This window comes from Pogonomyrmex barbatus, unplaced genomic scaffold, assembly GCF_055798465.1.
Source record: "Pogonomyrmex barbatus isolate J1 unplaced genomic scaffold, ASM5579846v1 scaffold5, whole genome shotgun sequence".
NCBI lineage: Eukaryota > Metazoa > Arthropoda > Insecta > Hymenoptera > Formicidae > Pogonomyrmex > Pogonomyrmex barbatus.
In genome coordinates this window covers 3,320,146-3,343,001 of record NW_028297149.1, presented here as the reverse complement: position 1 = coordinate 3,343,001, position 22,856 = coordinate 3,320,146, and the positions used below count along the sequence as shown (strand labels likewise).

Sequence of the window (22,856 nt, the reverse complement as noted above, 5' to 3'; positions counted from 1 at the left end):
TAAACATATTTACATGCACAGAAAAAATTTGATTTCTTCAATTTCTTACCCTCGCTGTATTTTTTATAAAAACGATACCTTTTATAGAAAAGGTAAGAATATATACATATATAGAACAAATTTTAAAAAAGATTTTTCATTTCATATAAAAATATTTTATATTTAAGAAAAATGATTTTATCTTTAATTTTTTAACGCAAACTATATGGCCGGTTTATAACGCTGTTTCGCTGGCGCGAGCATCTTCCAGGATAAGCTTGCTCACACCGCGGGGGTGAATCAGCTCGTCCCGCGGTGTTTTTCGCTAGCCCTCGCGGGGAAACGCTGGTGCGAGCGTATCTTCGCCGCGGTGGGGCCTCCGGTCGCTGGGATAAGCTTACAGCCTCCTCACAACCATCAGCCTTTATGAAACCCCGCACAGACGCGAATCTGCCATTTCGTAAAATGGATGTACGGTGGAAACATCCGTGGACGTCGATCGTGTGCGGACCCACAGGATGTGGGAAAACGATTTTTGTGAAGAGATTTCTTCGTCATTTATCCGAAATGGCCGATGTACGTTTCGAAAGAATTTTGTTTTATTACGCGGAGTGGCAGGATGCTTATCAACAGCTTCAATACGAAACTCGAGATTTCGTTGCAGCGATCGAATTTCACGAGGGATTACCGCGTCCGGAAGATTATTCTAGCGATCCGACTCGTCCGAAATTGATAATAATTGACGATCTTATGAGGGAATCGTCTTCGAGCGAAGCGATCGTAGATCTGTTTACCAAGGGAAGTCATCATAAAAATCTCAGCGTAATTCTCATCACACAAAATCTCTTTCATCAGGGCCGCGGACAACGCGACATATCTCTGAACGCGAATTACTTTGTGGTTTTCAAAAATCCCCGGGATCGCGCGCAAATTCGTCATCTCGCTCGTCAAGTCTATCCGAACGATCCAAAGTTTCTCGAGGAAGCGTATCACGACGCCACGTCCCAACCTCACGGATATTTATTGCTTGATCTAAAACAATCGACGCCGGACGAGTATCGTTTTCGCACGAGCATATTTCCCGATGATACAGCGAATTACGTTTATGTAGCGCGCAGATCCTTTTCCGGAAGTTTCGTATAAAAGTATCGTCCACGCATTCTCTCGCGACAGTCGCGCGAGTTCCTCGCGATGAAGAAGAGAACGTCATCGATTAATGCGAGAAAAATCGCGGAATGCTCGATCGGTAAGAAAAATATCTGTCTTCTCGAAGCGCTGTGTTATTCGAACAAAAATCAGCGCGCCTCTTTCTTACGCTGGGCAGACGAAAAATTCATTCGCTGTATCTGCGAGTGCGTTTTCAATACTCTCAAGGGTAACGTTCCGCTCGAACGCAGTGAAAAAAATCGTCTAAGCAGATATAAAACAACTTTGCGTCACTTAGCGAGAAAACGCGGTGGTAATTGGAAAAGTAAGAAAAAGCTATTACTACAGCGAGGCGGATTTTTACCGTATCTTATCGGACCTATACTATCCTTCCTATTTTCAAAAATTATCGGAGGGTAGTTCGAGAGAAAAGAAGAAGAAGAACAAATCGAGTTATGGAAAGGGCAAAGAAGATAGTCTTAATTTCCACGGATAATCTCGAAAGAATGCAGCAACGGTTCCAACAACAACAACAACAACAACAACAATATCCGGTAATAGGCACGGCGGAAAACGTCGCACGACAGAATTTGGAGATGATACAGGGAGAAAATTTAAATTCCGTACAAACACCCGGTACGCCTTTATCACGACTCGATTCAGATATGAGCAGGATTCTTAATTCACCCACTCCGAGCGATGTAAGCGAGAAATGGAAATTGTATAAGGAAGTACTTTGGCGATATCTTCATTTTGATAAAACGCAAAAGGAAGATTCGATGCGTAACGCCGCCGATGAGAATAATTCAGATGCGCGGGAGGGAGACGTGGCCGAACAGGCGCGCGAATCATCGGGCAAATCTCCTCATCTCGAAGAGTACGTAAGTAATACAATACGGGCCGAGTCTTTGCGTAGGCGCGAGCGGCAAAGCATCGAAAAAATATTAGAAAATGTGCCGAAAAGTTTTCGCGCCAAGGCACGTTTACTTTTGAAATATTTGATTGATAAAGCAGTACCCGCGAGAATTACTTGGAACGAAGAAGGAATCGTGACTATCGAGGGTAACGTTATAAAAGATTCGAATATCACGGAACTGATAAACGATGCGATGCGCGAAAGAAAAACCGTGAAAGCAATAGGAAGAGGTCAGTTTGCACGATTACTGCGTACGACGAACACCCCGGCTGTACTCGTAGGAAATAAGGAATTGTTAGCAACCACATTTGTCAAGATATTATCACCACCACGAGCGAGTTCCACCCCAAAAATACCGAGAAAACTTTCAACGACGACGACGACGACGACGACGGGGACGAGGAGGGTACGACGCGTGAGAAAGGGAAGAAAACGCAAGACCGAAGAAGTAGAGCGAGCGAAGTGCGCGTTGTTTCTTTCGCCGCGTTTTCGTAAAGACGATATCCCTATAACCTTCGCGAAAGATTCTCGACAGGCAAGAAAGAGACGTTTACTCGATTAGAGTGAATTGAAATGACCAGGCTTGAAAATTTGTATTACGATCCAGCGCACTATGCGGGGTATTCGGCAACGGATAACTTGGCGCATGCCGCTAAACCGAATTTCTCTCGTAAAGAAGTAGCTCGCTGGCTCGAATCGCAAGACGCGTACACACTGCACCGCCCCTCGAGGCGAAAATTTCCACGATTACGTTACAACGTGACGAATATCGACGATCTGTGGGAGGCCGATTTGATCGAACTCCGTAGTCTCAAGAGTTATAACGACGGATTTTCTTATCTGCTCGTGATTATCGACGTACTTAGCAAATTCGTCTGGGTGGAACCGCTGCGGGATAAAACGAGTAATTGCGTGACAAGAGGCTTCCAAAACATTCTCTCGAGAAGCGATGGACGAGCGCCCGTGTACTTACAAACCGACAAGGGTAAAGAATTCATCGCACGTCCGCTGCAAGATTTTCTGAAAGAAAGAGGCATACGTTATCGCGTAGCTCGCAATCGAGACATCAAAGCCGCTGTCGTTGAACGCTTCAATAGAACGTTGAAGGAGCGAATGTGGCGCTATTTTACGCATAAAAACACGCGGCGTTACATCGATGTATTGCAAGATATCGTACGCGCTTACAATCACACTCGTCATTCGTCCATCAGGATGCAACCGGCGACCGTTACGAGAGAAAATGCCCGCATCGCACGTGAAAATATGGAGCGACGTAGAGGCGAGAGGGAGAAGGGGGCGTCGAAAGTAGTAGAACAAAAGGCTAAATTCGATGTTAACGATCTCGTACGCGTTAGTAGAGCGAAAGCCACTTTCGAGAAAGGATACGAAGCGCGGTGGAGCGAGGAAATATTTCGAGTTTGTCGCGTTCTCTATTGGCGAAAACCCCGCGTGTACGAATTGTGCGATTTATTGGGTGAACACATCGATGGGATTTTTTATGAACAAGAATTAGCACGGGTCAATAAAAACTTAGCGGAAGAAGAGTTTATCGTCGAGCGCGTGATAAAGAGCAAAGGACGCGGTGCTAATAAACAGGTGCTAGTTAGCTGGCAAGGATATCCCAACAAATTCTACAGTTGGATCCCCGCTTCAAGTTTAACTTTTCTCCAAGATGGAGGAGGAGCAATTTTTCATGGTTCTTCCGAGCGATAGCAGTAAGAAGTATTTTCCGGGAAATACAATCTCTTCTTTCACCACACAATTACCTCATAGTGTACATTTATTCGGAGAATGGGAAGTCGTGCTTAGCGAGATTCAATTTCCCTCCAGTCTCTTCCACGTACGTCGAGGAGATAATAAGGTTAGATTTGTCGATTTGAAGAACGAAAATGATGAGAAAAATGCTGATAAGTTTACGGTGAAAGAATTGCACTTACAACCAGGGATTTATGAAAATACACAGGAACTTATCTACGCGATTAATAAAGAGTGCAGACGCGCCGATTCGCATTTTACTTTCGAACTACAAAAAGGCTCAGGTGGTAATATCCGTATAAGCATCGAATGTGACGACAACTGTAGTCTCGTTCATTATATAAATCTACCGGCTAATATTTTTCAAATATTGAAGATCAACACCAATGATACCGGCACAATTTACCGTCACAAATTACTTGATTTCAGCGAATTAACGCCGTTTTTGAAACTCGGTTATACCATCGGTGTTGGACGCACAGTATCTTTCTGGACTGTAGAACCCTGTAGCCTATGGTACGGTATCCCTGATAAAATGTACGTTTATTGCGACATTTGCGAGCCTTACATAACCGGCGATACGCGGAGTCCGCTTCTTCGAATCGTTTCAATCGATACACCCGGCTGTAATTACACGTACGGGACGAATCTGGTAAAATATTTCCCCACTCTGCAATATACTCCATTGCGTCAAACGAAATTCCGTAAAATTGAAATAGATATAAAAGATCATCGTGGAGAAAAAATACCATTCGGAACGCTGATAGCGACATTACACTTTAGACGTGTCCGTTAATTATCATGCGCTGGAAAGTCTCGGAGCTTTGAGAAAAAACTAATCACCCTATGGAATACGACGAGTATTACGAGAGGCAGAACGGTGGAGGTAGGGGAGGAGGAATTCCGCGAATTTTCGTCGGTTCAGCCTATCAACGTGGCCACGGAATCGGGAGTTTCCTCGGAGGATTATTTAGAAGGGCACTTCCTTATCTAAGCAGGGGAATACGTGCACTCGGGAAAGAAGCTTTACGCACCGGAATTGGTGTGATAGAGGATGTTGAAAACAATACCCCGTTCAAGGAAGCTCTCAAAACGCGACTCAAGGAATCGGGTAGAAATCTCAAGAGAAAAGCCAGAGAAAATATAAGCGAATTAATGAAGGGATCGGGATATAAAACATCCGCAAAAATGCGCGTGGCTCAGTTTCCCTTTGGAGGGCACGACGCACGCACCGGTAAATCCGGGAGAAGTCCTGTTCGTAAACGTAGACGAGTCGGTAAAAAAAAGAAATCGACGAAAATCGGTGTGAAAAAACCGAATAAAAAATCATCGAAAAGGAAAGCAGCGGCGAAAAAAACTAAAAAGCGGACGAAACATCGACGAAATAGCGGGAAAAAGCGCACCGTATCCGATATATTCGCTTAACTGACGCGAGTGTGAATCGTAAGTTTGAGAAATATGTCTTTTCTCCATACTCACTCGAGCGAGTGTTTAAAGAGTGAGCTCGATCTTTTCAGTTTACCACCTACTCAAACGAGTATCGAGAGTTCACAATGGATTTATTACAAACCGGTAACTTCGCTCGCGGACGACGCACCTATAGAATTCGTCGTACCCGGACACGGAGAAGATTATCTAGATCTCACGCATACTATGCTAAGCCTTCGCGTACGAGTGGAAAGTTTACCCGGCCCTGGAACAGCGGCAGGAGGAAACAAAGTAGGCCCTGTAAATCATCTACTACATTCGATGTTCAACCAGATCGATGTATACTTCAATCAAAAACTCGTATCACCCCCGAACAACGCCTACGCGTACCGCGCGTACATCGAAGCATTGTTAAATTATTCTTCACCGGCAAAAACTTCCCATCTGACTTCTTCTCTCTGGGACACGGACGAGCCCGGTCATATGGACGCGCTATTAGAATCGGGAACCCCAAATCAAGCTCTCGTAAGACGCGCCCGATACGTCCAAGGAGGTCGTTCGCTGGATCTAATAGGCCATCTTCATTGTGACGTCTTTAATCAGGATAAATTTTTAATTAATGGAGTAGAGGTTAGAATGAGACTCGTTCGCTCGAGAGATGCGTTTTGTCTCATGGAAGCCAACTCAACATCGAAAATACGTATTCTAGATGCTAGTTTGCTCATAAGAAGAGCAAAAATAAGCCCCGGAGTGTTACTCGATCATGCGAGAATGTTGAGTAAAACAACCGCCAAGTATCCTCTGACACGAGTCGAAGTTAAAACGTTCACGATTCACGCAGGAGTGGTGGGAGAATCGATTGATAACGCGATACTCGGCCAGCTTCCAAAACGCGTAATAGTCGGATTCGTCGATAACAAAGCGTTTAACGGCGATAGAAAGCTAAATCCATTTAATTTCAAAAATTACGGCATAAATTTCTTCTCGTTATATGCCGATGGCATGCAAATTCCGAGCAGACCGCTGCAACCAAATTTTTCAAAAGACGAGCCGCTCTATATCGAGGCTTATAACACCCTCTTCTCGGGAACTGGCATCCATTTTCTAAACGAAGGGAATTCCATAAGTAGAGAAGATTATGCCGATGGATTCACGCTTTTCGCTTTCGATCTCACTCCCGATCTATCGGCAAATTGCGCAGGACATTGGAATCTTGTCAGACATGGAAGTTTACGATTAGAGGTACGATTCGAAAAGGCGATTACAACAACGATTAATTGTATCCTTTACGCTGAGTTCGAAAACGTGATGGAAATCGACTCTTCGCGTCAGGTCATTGTAGATTTTAGCGGATAAAGCCAATGACCAATGGGAAACCTCACCCCTCCACTGTGGTCACTCCTTATATTTACTCGAACTACAACGGAAAGCAGCTTCAGTTTTACTCGACACATGAACTACGCCGCTTCGGAAAAAAGCATATTCTACATCATGGATATAATCGTCGATATACAAGGTTTCCGTGACATCGAGGGAAAGTTTATACCGAAGGAAGTTGCGCTCGTCGGGGTTAACGAAGCTTTCGTAGATCATTGTGCTACCACCGTATCCGTTCACCGAATTACCCGAAAAATCGAGAAAAGAAAACAACTGGCTCTCGCAAAACTTCCACGGTATCGAATGGATTGATGGAACAGCCGATTCCGAGCATTTCACGGTGGAACTACGTGAAATTGCACGGCGGGTACGTTACATATATAGCAGAGGCCGTGAGAAAGTACTTTATTTGCAAAAGACGCTCGGCAGAAACGTATATAATCTAGAAGGAATCTCTCCCGCATTCAAAAACCTAGCGGAAGACGAGGAGCATGAATTACGCTGCGGTCATCACGGGTTTCATCGAAATTCTAATCAAATTTCAAATTTCGTTGCGCGTTGCGCAACGTGTGCAAACTGAGATACTGGATGCAATCGCAAGAAGGCAGCAACAGCAGCTGTAATTCGAGCAACGATGATTCTTTTACCGATCAAAGCTTCAATAACTCCGATACAGAAAGCGGAGTTTTTACGATAAAACGAAATTTTCCGAATCTCCTTAGGTGGAGAAATAAGAGCTTGGAAACAGAACAAGCGGAGAAAGAAGAAGAAGAGCTATCGAAACTCGCACATGAAAAAAAGGAGACATCTACCGTAAAATCCAAGCAAGAGGATAAAAATATAGCGACACCAGAGAGGGGGGAAATAACTGAATCGTCTCCCCTTTCTGCGAGAGATGAATTCGTTCGAAATCTTACGGGCGCTGCGTCATCTCAGTGTCGGACATGCGGGTGTGTATCCTGCCGACAGAATCCCGATGGTGTGGACGAAGTCGACGGCCATCGTCGCGAACACCGATAATCACGATCGCCCTGGACAACACTGGGTCGCCTTCTACATAGACAAGCATGGAGAAGGCACTTATTTCGATAGCTACGGACTACCTCCCTTGGATTCCAGATTCAATCTGCGACTTCAACGAAACTCTACTACCCATAGATGGAACATCACGCGTCTACAGGGCACATTTTCTCAAACTTGTGGGCAATATTGCTGCGTATTTCTTTATTATTTGTCCCGCGGTTATAATCTTAAACAATTTCTCGAAACATTCAGCGAGGATTACGAAGATAATGATAGATTAATTGTACAATTATTTCGTAAAATCTTTCTTCATGGAAAAAGTAAATGCGATAAATCTCATATAACGTGCTGCCATATACAAACTTGTACTTTTAAGAATAAGTAAATATTAAACAATACTATTATGAAATGATATGTACAATGATGTATTACATAATAATAATAAACTTAATGATTTTGTAACTTAAATTCCAGCCCTCTTATTTTCCCGCCAACCTAAAATTAATCCTAGCTACATTACTTCAAGCTAAAAATATCTAAAACATTTTGCAGACATTGCGTTTGTCATAGGATAAGAGCTTCGTATAACCCCGAGGTCATTAAAACATCTAAAGCGAACTTGTCCGTTCCTGTTTTCCCATCGCATTCCATTCTTCGCTAGTCAGGTATATGATCCCCTTTCAACACTCCGGGCATCCTTCTTGTCGCCATTTTATCGCACCCCCGATCAGATCCCGGAACAAATTCTCCTCAGGTGTCCGCCATCTTTGCACACGCTATTTTGTCGGACCCGAACGGACCCAGACATTTTCATCCCCTCCCCTATCTTTTCGTCTAGCATTTCGACAACCAATCACACCCCGGGCAGCTTTGGGAGCATCCAATCACGCACGTGGGCAGCTATGGGAGCGTCCAATCACACGCCGGGCAACTATGGGAGAATCCAATCAGAACGCACCATTAATTACCTAATTATCTCCGGCCACGCCCCTCAGCCAATCAGAACGCTCCATTTCCACGTGGAGGCCCTATCTTGACAGCTGGAGGCCACGCCCCTGGCGCCAGTGGAAAGTGGTGGGGGTTTGTTTTGACGCCCCATAACAGCCCACATACTACTTATATTCGTCGAAATAAGACATCGTGTTTCTGCCTTGCATAACGTATAAGGCAAATGTACAAATAACTTAGAAAAGAAATTTTCGCAAATATATCTGTCGTACGTTTTGTTAACTATTTCAATCATGTATACAATAGAAATATCAGAATCGAAAGTGATAGATGAAGTTCTATGTTGATAGAGTGGTAACATATGAGACTTATCGTGCGAAAAGCTTGGGTTCGATCCTCAGCCATTCTCCGCTAGGAGATTATGCTGTCCGTTCATACCACTTTTTTTTATCTTTCTTACAACATAAAATATATGACTGATGTCTGAAAAATTTAATAAGAATAAAAAATTTTTAATAACATTTTATTTGCAAAATAAAAACGTTATGGCGATGTATATTTATAAATTTTTATCATGGTGCGGATCTCTTAAAAATATGAACAATTTATATATCATTGGACATTACAAATATATAAAATATATTTATAATATTTATATATATAAATAATGTACAAATATATTACATTATATATTTTATAATGCGCACGCACGCACGCACGCACGCACGCACGCACGCACGCACGCACGCACGCACGCACGCACGCACGCACGCACGCACGCACGCACAAGCGAGGCACGTACATGGCGCTCGGCGCTCGGTACATTTGGTTGGCCGAAGAGAACAGAAATATCATCCTACTCTCTCGCACCTGAGCGCCGTGAACAGGAATATCGTTGTACTCTCTCGCGCTCGCGACGCGTATGAGAAGGAAATAGAAATATTATCATATTCTTTTGCGCAGGTTGCACCGTGCGATGATCCAGCGTCTTTTGATTATCGTTCATTATTGTTAACGTAGTATAGCAAATGAATTGAAAAGAATAAACAGACATTAACAATGCATGAAGAGAAACGAAAATCGTTATATATAATCGTATATAATTTTAGGTATAAAAATTATAATTGTGTAATAAATAAGAATGTGTATGAAATTTTCTGAGTATAAATGTATAATATATGTTTCGAAAATCTTCAAGAAATTCACAATTTTGAGTAATTACTTACAAATTCGACAAGACATTTATTGAACGATAAATGAAATAATCAAATTATATTTCTTCGTTCTCTCTTCTTTTTATTTGATATAAGCAAAAATATGCGTAACTTGTTGAATTTGTAATTAATTATCTGAAATATAATAAATTTTCCATTTTTAAGAGTTGGAATATATATAATAACATTGTAATAAGAAAATAATTTCGTACTTATTCGCACTCATTTATTAGATTCTTCAGTTATTATATTCTTCAGTTATCTTATAAAATTATATAACAGGTCATTATGAATATGACAAGTAAAGCATATAACAATTTTTGAATTTTTTTCATACATTATTTTCATATCTGCTTACACTTTTTAATTCATATTATATCAATAATAACGAGTGATGATCAGATAACGTCGAAGACGCTCGACGACCGCACGGTGCATGGAGTGCGAAAGAGTACGATAATATTTCTATTTCCTTCTCATACGCGTCGAGAGCGCGAGAGAGTACAATGATATTCCTATTCTTTACTCACAGCGCATCGGTGCGAGAGAGTAGGATGATTTCTGTTCTCTTCTGGCAACCCAATGTTGCCGAGTACCGAGCGCACATGTACGTGCCTCGTCTTGCGTGTGTATGCCTCGCAGCGGCCGATTTCGAGAAATAAATTTATCCGAAATAAATTTGATGTGCGATAGTAAACAAGAGAATGAATTATGTAATAAATTGTGTATGTAACAATGTAATAAAGTATAGTCCTTTTCGCAAATGTTTATATGCACGTTTTGTTAACTATTGTTAACAATCTATTTCAATCGTGCATATATCAAAAATACTAGAATCAAAACAATAATCAACAGAATTTTGCATTGGTAGAATGGCAATGTGTCAGAGTTGCCATGCGAAGACCTCGGGTTCGATCCCCAGCCATTCTCCGTTAGGAGATGCTATCTATTCCTACTTTCTTTTTTTTTATCTTTCTTACATGAAATATACGACTGATGTCTGAAAAATTTAATTAAACTAAAAAACTTAATTTAACTAAAAAAATTTTTAATAACATTTTATTTGCAAAATAAAAACGTTATGGCGCTGTATATTTGTGAATTTTTATCATGGTGCGAGTGTATCTTTAAAAATATGACAATTTATATATAATTGGACGTTACAAATATATAATATATTATATATATATATATATATATATATATATATATATATATATATTCATAACGTCCAATAATAATGTGTAATTATATATATATATATATATATATATATATATATATATACATATAATAATATTTATAATAATGTTGTGCGGGTCGTTTCGGGGATCGATCAAGGAGTCGGCGGGAAAGAGGCACTCACCACTTTGTTCGATACTAAATAAACTTTATTAACACTTGATACAGATTGTCCTTTTTAATTCGGACCGCGACAGACGTGACGGCACGGCGGATCTCGACGAGTCCTCTCCTAGTATCGGTCTTCCGTTTTTATCCTGTTCCAGGCGGCCGGTCCTTGCCGTATCATCAACATGTTCGTCAGCATTCGCGGTATATTTCTGGGTCGCGCGGCGGTTTTCCGCGTAAGGGCCGCGCAACCCGGTTAACAGTTGCTTCACGTGGAACGATTACACAATATTTGCGCGATTAGCACGGTAGCGTTGGTAATCGCTATCGCTTGGTAAAATAATAATTCGTCGGATAAAGTATCGCTTGCCGCAATCCGCTTTGTCAGCGGTGAGCGTGATTGCGTTCTCGGCGCTCGCGACAATAAAATATTATTAAAATGTAAATATAATATGCAGATTCCGTTGACTATCGTTTTGATTCTGATATTTTTGATGTATGCGCGATTGAAATAGTTAACAAAACGTGCATATACAGACATTTGCGGAAAGGATTATACATTGCATTGTTACATACACAATTTATTACATAATTCATTCTCTTGTTTACTATCGCACATCAAATTTATTTCGGATAAATTTATTTCTCGAAATCGGCCGCTGCGAGGCATACACACGCAAGACGGAGGCACGTACATGTGCGCTCGGCGCTCGGCAACATTGGGTTGGCAGAAGAAAACAGAAATCCTACTCTCTCGCACCGATGCGCTATGAGTAAAGAATAGGAATATTGTTGTACTCTCTCGCGCTCTCGACGCGTATGAGAAGGAAATAGAAATATTATCGTATTCTATGAAAAAATTCAAAAATTGTTATATGCTTTACTTGCCATACTCATAATGATCTGTTATATAATTTTATAAAATTATAATAACTGAAGAGTTTAATAAATGAGTGAGAATAAGTATGAAATTATTTTCTTATTACAATCTTATTGTATATATTCCGACTCTTAGAAATGGAAATTTATATTTCAGATAATTAATTATAAATTTAATAAGTTGTGCATATTTTTGCTTATATCAAACAAAAAGGAGAGAGAAAGAAGAAATAATATAATTTGATTATTTCATTTATCGTTCAATAAATATCTTGTCGAATTTGTAAGTAATTACAATTTGTAAGTAATTACATTACTCAAAACTGTGAATTTCTTAAAGATTTTCGAAACGTATATTAAACATTTATACTGAGAAAATAATTTCATAGACATTCTTATTTATTATAATTATAATTTTTATACATAAAATTATATACAATTATATATATGATTTTCGTTTCTCTTCATGCATTGTTAATGTCTGTTTATTTTTTTTAATTCTTTCGCTATATATACTACATTAGCAATAATGAACGATAATCAAAAGACGCTGGATCATCGCACGGCGCATACTTCGCGAAAGAATACGATAATATTTCTATTTCCTTCTCATACGCGTCGCGAGCGCGAGAGAATACAACGATATTCTTATTCTCTACTCACGGCGCACAGTGCGAGAGAGTAGGATAATATTTCTATTCTCTTCGGCCAATGTTGCCGAACGCCGAGCACACATGTACGTGTCTCGTCTTTTGTGTGCGTATCTCGCATATGTGAACCCGCTGCGGTATGGTCAAAACAATTAGAATCGAGAGCGTGACACGAAGTTACGACGATCGCGTGACACATGAATGTTCTTTTTTTTTAATTAAAATATATTCAATTGCGCACAAAGTTAAGGAAGCCGATTTTTTAATTTGATCTTTGTGTCAAAATGGCGGATGAAAAATGGAGATTAAAACTCAGAAATCGTGTTTCATAATTATGTACAGACTTCAAATCTTAACCGATTTTAATGTTTTTTTTTTTAATTGAAGTTTATTCAATTGCGAACAAAGTTAAGGAAGCCGATTTTTTAATTGCAATTTTGTTTCAAAATGGCGGACGAAAAATGGCAGTTAAAACTCAAAAATCGTGTTTCATAATTGTGTACAGATTTTAAATCTTAACCGATTTTAATGTTTTTTTTTTAAATTGAAGTTTATTCAATTGCGAACAAAGTTGTCGCAAACCTATTTTTTAATTGGTCCTGTGTTTTAAAATGGGGGATATTGAATGACGATTAAAACTCAGAAATCATGTTTCATAATTGTGTATAGTCTTCAAGTGTTAATCAATTTTAATGTTTTTTTTAAATTAAAGCTTATTCAATTACTCATCTCCTTGCACGAATAGTCGAGGTAATTATACTCGTCCCCTTGCGCGAATAGGCAAGATAGTTATACTCGTTCCCTTGCGCGAGTAATCGAGATAGATATATTTGTCCCCTTGCGCGAGTAATCGGGATAGTTATACTCGTCCCCTTGCGTGAGTAAGGATATATAAATAATACAAACATAGAAAAATATGACTGTAGTAATGTTCATTCTAAATATAATAATGTACAGCAGCTGTAAGCAATACGTAGAACAATTTTTCAATACTTTATATCTGCGTTTAAAAAATAAATATATAAATACAATTTATAATGAAATTTAGTTTAAGACAAACAAGAAATAATAACATTTTAATTTTAATATGCATTTTTAATAACACAAAAGACAACAAGTATCTGTCATTGATGGGAATATGTGGAATATATAATAGTTATCTCTCGTCTTCCTGTATATATGCACACGACAGTGTTAATTAATATCTTAAAAATTTAATAATAGTTGTTGAGCTTCGACATCAATAGTTTTAGAAGTATATTTCCATTCGTTCCGTTGGCTACTTATATATATATACATATATATATATAAGGGTCTTACTTATATATAAGGGTCAGACGAGTTAAAAACTTTTTAATTATATCTTTATTTGTTGCACTTTTACAATATTTTCGTGTATGGTATTCTCTAAATCGCTTGAAATTTTTATTACGTGCTTCCTGGGTTTCTTCGGATAATTCGCCGATTGATAATAAATGTGAATCTTGCCCTCATGAAAAAGAATTTTATGTACCGAAGCCGATATATAGTACCAAAGATATAATTTAATATAAAATTCTACTGTTTCAAAGACATAATTTTTAAATTTAGTAACATTTATCTTTTTTCCACATGTAAGAGTTTGCAGAATAATTCCAAATCTTTAAATAAGAGTTTTATCAACGCCAGTTATTTTTGATGTTATATCAGGTTCTTTAAAAAAAAAATCTCCTTGCCGTATTCTCATTATTTGTTGATCTAAAACCTTGTTCTGGAATATCCACATATAGTGCCATTTGCTTCCGAAATTTTTTTTTTTATATTTTTCTGAGCTTCCTTTATTGCTATATTATCTTTAGGTTCCCTTGCAGCATTTACAAAAACTTAACCAATAAGATATATGCAATATACATTCCATAAATTGAATCCACACATGCAAAGTTGAAAAGCCATATTCAAAGTTTTTAACAATTTCTTGTTTGTCCTTTAACTTTGAAAAATTATTCATCTCGGATGGTTTTGCTCCACATATTACGCATACTGATGTAGATGATGTATTAGTTAAAGCTTGACATATTTTTCCATCTATCATTGTTAAGATCATTTCATGCTTTACTTTATAATAACCCGCACCAATGTTTATAATAGTAGGGACAAGATCTATTTGTTCTTTTATCTGATTAACTTTAAATGTTTTGTTTAGATAAGCATATTTAAATTTAATGGATCGACAATACTTAGTTGATGATGGACGAGGATTTTTTCATAGTTCTTTCCATCCAGATGACGTACTAGCTTCTAAAGGAACCATTGAAACCATAAATACTTTCATCTGATAATGTTTCATCAGTAAATTTCTGTTTGTATTTATTTTGGTCTGATGCTCCATCACATCACCACTTTGCCCGTATTAACCGTAATGATATATTTTCATCTTTTAATGCAATTGGTAGTTCAATATTTGGAATTAATAATATGTGACAGTGTGATTTAATAATTGTTATAAATTGATTTCGGCATCCGCCTCTGAAACTTTAAACGTATCTAGTGAAGGGAAGCATGTTTTTTCCTCAGAAAGTTTTTTATATGCTGGAAATATGTCTGCATTTTTAACAATTGCATATAAGTTGATCATTTCATATTGATATTTTGTTAATTTAGCGTCTTCAAATAAAGTTTCATCAAAGCTTCATAATCAGTAAATTGTACGATATCATTATTTATATTTATTGCTTCATTGCTTTCAGAACATAATAATTTATCAATTGTATTTGCCAATGATGATCTCTCAGTACTTCTTAAGGAAGTAGAAAAGCATTTTATATTTCAATATCAGAATATGTATCTCTTAATGAATTACTTTTTCTCCATTTAGTAGGTCGAGTACACTCATCAGAATCTAAAAACTTTCTGCCGCTTTCGAGATGTAAAATTTACAATAAAATCAGAATCCAACCAGTATTTGTTATTTTATTGTTTTTATTTAAATAAATTTCGACTATAAAGCGCTTTTCTATATTTTTACTTAAAAATAGGCATGAAGCTTTGAGAAATCTTTTTTTATATTGCTTTTAACTGCGTCTCACATAACTAAAATTAACAGTAATATAATCATAAATTTTTTTCTATGTTTATATGATTTCTTTCTCACAAAATATCTGAAAGAATTTTCTTTATTTTAAATATATCTATATTGATAACAATAAAACCTTCGCGAAAACCAGATCGAAATGTGTCAAAACCAAATACGTAAATAAAAACCGCCAAAAAACCGGTAATCCGCATCAATTTAATGGGTACATATATAATTTAAAAATATAATATTTCTTACGAATTTTTCTATTATATTATTTGCTATGTAGTAGTGACAAATCAAATTAATTAATTAATATAAGACAGTTAACACAAACTCGTGAAAATTTTATTTTCAAAACGTGAAGTTACATTTTTTTCAGTTTAATTATTAATAAAACATGTTTTTTCTTCTTTTATTCTTCATAACTGATTAATTTAATTGACAAATAACATTCTGTATAAATACTTACATTTATATTAAAAAATGACACAAGAAGATTAGAGAAGAAAGTAGTAATTCTTCTAAGATAAAAAATATAAATTTTTAATAACATAAATAATTTAACAAAATATTTTCTTGGAGATTCCTATATAAATAAATATAAATATACATATAGAAAAATATAGAATTATAATAATTATTTTATTTAAAAAATTATCAGTCATTATTAACACTAAGAAGGACTTCTGGTTTCGGATGCTTATAGAGCAGTGCGTTAGAGTGGTTGTATAAATTAAAGTGAAGAGAGAGGCGTAGCTGGACGGAGGAAAGTGCGTGAGGAGAGAGAGAGAGAGAGAGAGAGAGAGAGAGAGAGAGAGGGGGGATCTGGGGAGTGTGGAGCGTGAACGGGGAGCTGGTGGAGAAGAAGGGCGAAAAAGTGGAGTGATTGAGTTTGGAGGCAGTGCAGAGAGATTAGGTGGCGGATAGGGACGAGGGAATGAAGGGAGAGACATTTTTGGTGCGAAAAGACAGACGTATAGTGAGCAGGGGTTAGTTAGAGAGAGGGCTAGGCGGGCAGAGCACGGAGATAAGATGCGTGCGCATGAGTAGCAGGCCGCGGAATATATTATATAGAGGGGAAAATAGGTAGTGAAAGGAAGGAGACGGAGGAGTAGAAGAAGGAAGAGCGGAACGGAGAAAAAAGGGGAATGGAGAAGAAGGAGGTTAAGGAGGTGAAAGGGAAGGGACGAAAGAGGAGTGACGAAGGAGAAAGGAGGCAGAAGGAAAGGAGAAAGGAAGGGAAAAGATGAATAATGTGGGGGTTAGAAATAATAAAGGGAAAAGGGCGATGGAAGAGAAAATGGCGAGAGGAGTGAGTAGGGGGGAGAAGGAAGAAGGGGGACAATGCTTTCAAAAAAGCAAGATAATCCCGAAATCTCTTGAGGGTGACGGAGGGAAAAGGGGAGGGGGATATTAAGAGGGCACTGGAGGGTTGGATGGAGAAGAGTCTGGAGGATATAAGGAAAGAGTTGAAAGAGATGAGAAGGAGGGAGGAGGAATGGAGATTGGAAAGGAAGAGAATGAAAAAGAGAATAGGAGAGTTACAGATGAGGTGAGAAAAGGGTTTGAGGATAAGGGAGGAGGGGAAAAAAATAGAAGAATTGAAGGATAAGATAAGAGTATTGAAAAGAAGGGAGAGTAAGGCGAACGGAGATAAGGGGCGAGACGATGTGGAGAACCGTGAGGAGTTTGGAGAGGGAAAGAGAAAAAAGAGAAAGGCTCGAGAGAAGGAATAATAGTGATAAAGGGCTTTAAGGAAGAAGGGGGAATGCAAGGAAGGGGGTGGAGGAGGTTCTTAAACAAACGCGAAAATGGAGGAGGTGAGAACCGGGAGAGAGGAGAGAGGAGGGATAGCAGTGGTGAGGCTAAGGGAGAGGGATAAAGGAAGGTTATGGGGAAAAAGAAGAATTTGAAAGGGGGAAATGTCTGGATTGAGGACGACCTGATGTGAGAGGAGAAAAGATGGAAGTTTAGGGAAGCGAGGGCAGAGGAGAGGAGAGGAGAGAGGATATGCGTAGGGAGTGGTAAGGCAATGATTGATGGGGAGTGATGGGACGAGGGGGAAGAGGTTTTGAAAGATAGAGCGGGAAGAAGAAAAAGGAGAGGGAGAGGGAAGAGTTCGGGGGAAGTAGGAAAGAGGGTAGAATAGAGCGAAGGAGGAAGAGGAAGGAAAGGAAAGGGAAGAGGATGGCGGTGAAAGAGGGAAGAGGATGGAGTGAGGGAAAGGAATGTTGCAGAATTGCGTTCTGGAATGTGGAAGGGCTCGGGAAGAAGGATGAAGACTTCTGACGAGAGCTAGAGAATTGAGACGTGGTAATTTTGTTGGAGGTATGGATGGAAAAAGGATAGGGGAAACTAAGAGGTAGATACCACCGGGGGCTCGAGCCATGCTTGATGCAATCTCACCTGTCATGCTCCAGGAGGATTATTTGTATATTTGCCAATGGCGTTGGAGGGTGTCGCCGCTGCAATCCGACCTGCATCCATCGAGAGAATAGGACCATCATCTCTCTGGAGTACCGGTCGTGGGGATTCGAAAGAATACATGTATATATGTATTATTGTATTGTTGACGTGTTATTCTAAACATGTTATTTGCGATAAATATCATCACATGCCTCGGTAGTCGAAAGGATAAGATGCCTGCCCGGTAAGCAGGAGATCCAGGTTCGATTCCTGGCTGAGGTGGTATTTTTTCGCAAAATAATTACGAGTTTTCACGACTGGTTCGTGGTCGGGCCCCGCCGTGACGCACACCTTCCCTTCTTATTTGGGTGGAAGTGGTATAAGTGGGAGATGCAGTTAGCGAAGAGGAAGAGTAGGTAAGGAAGGGCAATGGGGGAATGGTGATAGGTGAGGAATGAGGAAAAGGATTGAGGTAGTAAAAGGGGGGAGAAGGAGGGTTTGATGGCTAGAGTGATAAGATTAGGGAGAGAAGAGTGAAGAATTGTAGGGATTTATGTGAATGGGAATTTAGAGAAGAAGTGGGAGAAATTGAGGACATGGGCGGAAGGAGGCAGTGGGGGAATAAGGACGATAGTAGGGGGGAATTTTAATATGAGAACGGGGAGATGGGAGGGAGGGGATGGCGGAGAGGAGGGCGAGGGGAGAGAATCTAAGGATGACAAGGTGAATAGGGAGGATAGGTGGCTGGTAGACATGATGGAGGAGGTGGACTAGTATATATTCAATGGATGCGGAAAGGAAGATGGGGAGGGGGCCTGGACATATTCAGAAGGGGAATTCGGTTTTAGACTACGTAATAGGAGTGTGGGATAAAATAGAGAAGATTAGGGTGAACGAAAGGGTAGAGTCAAATCAGTTTCCTTGGTGATGATCTGGATAAAAGGGGAGGACGGGAGGACAAGAAAGGAAAGAGATGGAGGTGAACAGAAAAGGAGAAAGAATTATTTAGAGAGAGGATGGAGGAGATATGAAGGGGGGAGAAAGAGGAGAGGACTGAGTTGGGAGACATTGAAAGAGGGGATATAAGGGGTGTTGAGAGAGGATCGGATAAGGATGCAAAAGGAAAATGGGATTGGGATGATGAGAAGTAAGGAGTACAAGAAAAGAGTAAGGAAGAAACTTAGGAAGAAGAAGAAGGGAGAAGGAGAGGAAAAGTACAGGGAATGTAGGAGAGAGTACAATAGGTTGTGCGAAAGAAAGAGGAAGGAGGAGAGCGAGAGATGGATGGAAGTGGCGAGGCAGGCGAGGACAGAGGGGCAGGTTTGAGAGATGGATAACACAGAATGGAGGGGGAAGAGGGGAGTGAACAAGGGGATAGAGGTAGAAGAGTGGTTAGAACATTTCAAGGGGTTATTAGGAACGGTGGAGGTGAGAAGAGAGAGAAAGATATTAGGAGGGAGGAGGATAATGAGCACGAGATCGCGAGGGAAGAAGTAATGTAGGTGGCGGGGAATAGAAAGGTAAGGCGATGGAGGGGGCGAGATTCCGAGAGGAGTTTGGAGGTATGGAGGGAAGAGTTGGCGAGCTGAGTGTGGGAAAAATGAGATTTGGAGGGGGAGGAAGTGGATAGAGGATTGGAATGATGGGATAACTGTGCCGATTAGGAAAAAGGGAGAGGGGAGAGGATAAAGGACTATAGGGAGTGACCTGACGCCGGCCTTGTACAAAGTTTATGCCATGATTTTTAGGGGAGGGGTTGGAGAGGAAGGTGGAGGTGAAAGGCTTGGTTCCACAGAATCAAACGGGCTTCAGAAAGGAGATGGGCACTAGACAACATCTACGTATTAAATTACCTGGGCAATTAAGTAAAAGAGAGATTGGTGGCGTTCTTTGTCGACCTGAAAGCCGCATTTGATTTTATGAATAGAGAGATATTGGGGAGGGAGATGAGAAGGAAAGGGGTAAGGGAAGGTTTGGTGGGTAAGTACAAGGATATCAGGGAGACGAGATGTAGGATGGGAGGGGAGGTGAGCGAGACGTTTTGGATGGGGGGTTAGGCAGGATTGTCTGCTGAGCCCAGGACTATTCAATCTCCTGATAGCAGATGTAGAGTACATGAAGTAGGGAGGCTGGGGAGGAGTGAGGCTGGGAGAAAAACAGTACATGTTGGCGTAAGCGGACGACCTAGTATTGCTATCTGCTTATTTGTATATTTGCCAGTGGCGTTGGAAGGTGTCACTGCAGTCCGACCTGCATCCATCAAGTGAGAGACCAACATCGCTCTGGAGTATCGGTCGTGAGGATTTGAGAGAATATATACATGTATATATGTATATTGTGATATATATGTGTATCATTGTATTGTTGACGTGTTATTCTAAACACGTTATTTGCGATAAATATCATCACATACCTTGGTAGTCAAAAGAATAAGATACCTGCCCGGTAAGCAGGACATCAGGTTTGATTCCTAACTGAGATGGTATTTTTTCGCAAAATAATTACGAGTTTTCACGACTGGTTCGTGGTCGGACCCCATGACGCACACCCTCCCTTCTTATTCGGAGGCTCGAGCCATGCTTGATGCAATCTCTCCTGTCGCACACCAGGAGGATTATTTGTATATTTGCCAGTGGCGTTGGAAGGTATCACCGCTGCAAGTCCGGGGAAGAAGACGGAATAAGGTCGATGATGGCGAGGTTGTAGGGGTATGTGAGGGAAAAAGGACTAAAAGTTAACGTGGGGAAGTCGAAGATCCTGAGATTTGGGAAAGGGGGAGAGGAGAAGGAGGAGAATAAGATGGAATTGGGAAGGAAAGGAAGTGGAGGAGGTGAAGACTTTCAAGTACCTGGATATGTATTCCAAAGAAATGGGGGAGGGAGCAGGAGGCGCAGATAAGGGAAAGGGTGAAGAGGGACGCTGCGGTGTTGGGTCAGATATGGGGGATTGGAAAGAAAAAGTTCCGGAAAGATTGGAAAAAAAGGATTTGACTCTTCGACGCGTTGGTGTGGACAGTGATATCATATGGAATGGAGGTGGGGTTGGAGAGAGAGGGAAGGAATCGAGAGGGTACAGAAGAGATATAGGATGGTTGTTGGGGTGGAAGACGACGAGATATATGATAAGGGAGGAATTACATAGGGATAAACTAAGGTTTAGGGCGGGAGAAGAGCATGGGATTTCGAAGAGAGATTAGTCGAGGAAAGGGGAAGTGAGATGGCAAGGAAGTGTTGGAAAGAGATGAGGGGAAGGGCTATAGCGACGGCGATGTTGTCGGACTGGAAAAGGAAAAAAGATAAATTTTTCCGGGAAAGAGGGATGGACTTAGGCAGGTTGGAGGAGGCGAGAGAGAAGGGAACTCTAAATTTTATTATGTTGGAGGAGAGGGATAGAGATCTACAAAGGGAGGAGAGGTGGCGGAGGATCGAGGGATCAAGGTATAATAAGTGGTACGGGAAGGTAAAGGAAAGCGGTATTCCAAAGTATATAAAAAAGGGGTGGGCAGAAAGTCGGTGGACGAGGATAGCAAGGTTTAGGCTAGGAGAGAGGGTTAAGAGGAGATTTATTGAGGAAGGGAGAAGAAAAGGTTATGTAGGATGTGCGGGAGAGAAATGGAGATGTGGGAGCACGTATGGGAGGAGTGTGGTAGGTGCGGAGGGGAGATTGGCAGGAGAGAGTAGAAATAGTTTTAGGAGAGGGAGGTGAGGGGGAGGATTGGTTGAGAAAGCTGAAGGACTTTAGAGGATCAGGAAAGAAGAGGGAGGAGGAGGGAGAGGGAGGGAGTGAGTGAGTGAGTGAGAGAGAGAGAGAGAGAGAGAGAGAGAGAGAGAGAGAGAGAGAGAGAGAGAGAGAGTAACTTTTTTTATTAACACTAAGAAATGTTTTAATGCTTTATGCATAATTTTAAAAAATATAATACAGTTTTTTAATGAAATATAATTTGAAACAAATAGTAAAAAAACAACATTCTAACTTTAGTATACATTTTTAACATAAATAATTACAAAAAAATCTACGATATTAATAAGTGTCTCCTATATTAAATAGAGAAAGAATAAAAAAGATAATTTTGTGCACAATTGAAGCTTTAATTAAAAAAAAAATTAAAATCGGTTAAGATTTAAAGTCTGTACACAATTATGAAACACGATTTCTGAGTTTTAACCGCCATTTTTTGTCGGCCATTTTGACACGGAGATCACGTTAAAAAATCGGCTTCCTTAACTTTGTGCACAACTGAATAAGCTTTAATTAAAAAAAAAACATTAAAATCAGTTAAGATTTAAAGTCTGTACACAATTATGAAATATGATTTTTGAGTTTTAACCGCCATTTTTCGTCCGCCGTTTTGACACAAAGGTCAAATTAAAAAATCGGCTTCCTTAACTTTGTGCGCAATTGAATAAGCTTTAATTAAAGAAAAAAAAAACAAAATCGGTTAAGATTTGTGACTTGTAGACAATTATGAAACACGATTTTTTATTTGGCTCTACTGTGCGCCGATCGGAAATGCAAGTATGCAAAAGTTGCAAATTCCAAAGCAGAGTGCGAACAAAGAACGCGCGTTGTTTTGACTATATATAGTCCGATTTAGAGTTATAATGAAACACGAAACTACTAAAATATTAAAATACTACGAAAATGGTTGTTAATTCACCGAGAGCGGACAGTCACAATATGTAACAGGACAGTCGTACTTTGTCACGGCCAGTTGTTATCAGTAATAGCGA

The 22,856-nt window shown here is 39.9% G+C and overlaps 3 protein-coding genes across 3 annotated transcripts; all 3 read left to right on the top strand.

The window, feature by feature from the left end:
- Positions 1-201: 201 nt before the first annotated feature.
- Positions 202-1,550, top strand: LOC148935328 (uncharacterized). Its single transcript, XM_089081720.1, has one exon. It carries the CDS (start codon positions 406-408, stop codon positions 1,120-1,122), a length of 717 nt encoding a protein of 238 aa, XP_088937846.1. The 5' UTR covers positions 202-405; the 3' UTR covers positions 1,123-1,550.
- Positions 1,551-2,614: 1,064 nt separating this feature from the next.
- Positions 2,615-3,754, top strand: LOC148935327 (uncharacterized). The gene has a single exon (XM_089081782.1). It carries the CDS (start codon positions 2,615-2,617, stop codon positions 3,752-3,754), a length of 1,140 nt encoding a protein of 379 aa, XP_088937908.1.
- Positions 3,755-5,254: 1,500 nt separating this feature from the next.
- Positions 5,255-6,580, top strand: LOC105423791 (uncharacterized protein F54H12.2-like). Its single transcript, XM_011633705.2, has one exon. The coding sequence runs from the start codon at positions 5,255-5,257 to the stop codon at positions 6,578-6,580; it is 1,326 nt and encodes a 441-aa protein (XP_011632007.2).
- Positions 6,581-22,856: the final 16,276 nt, after the last annotated feature.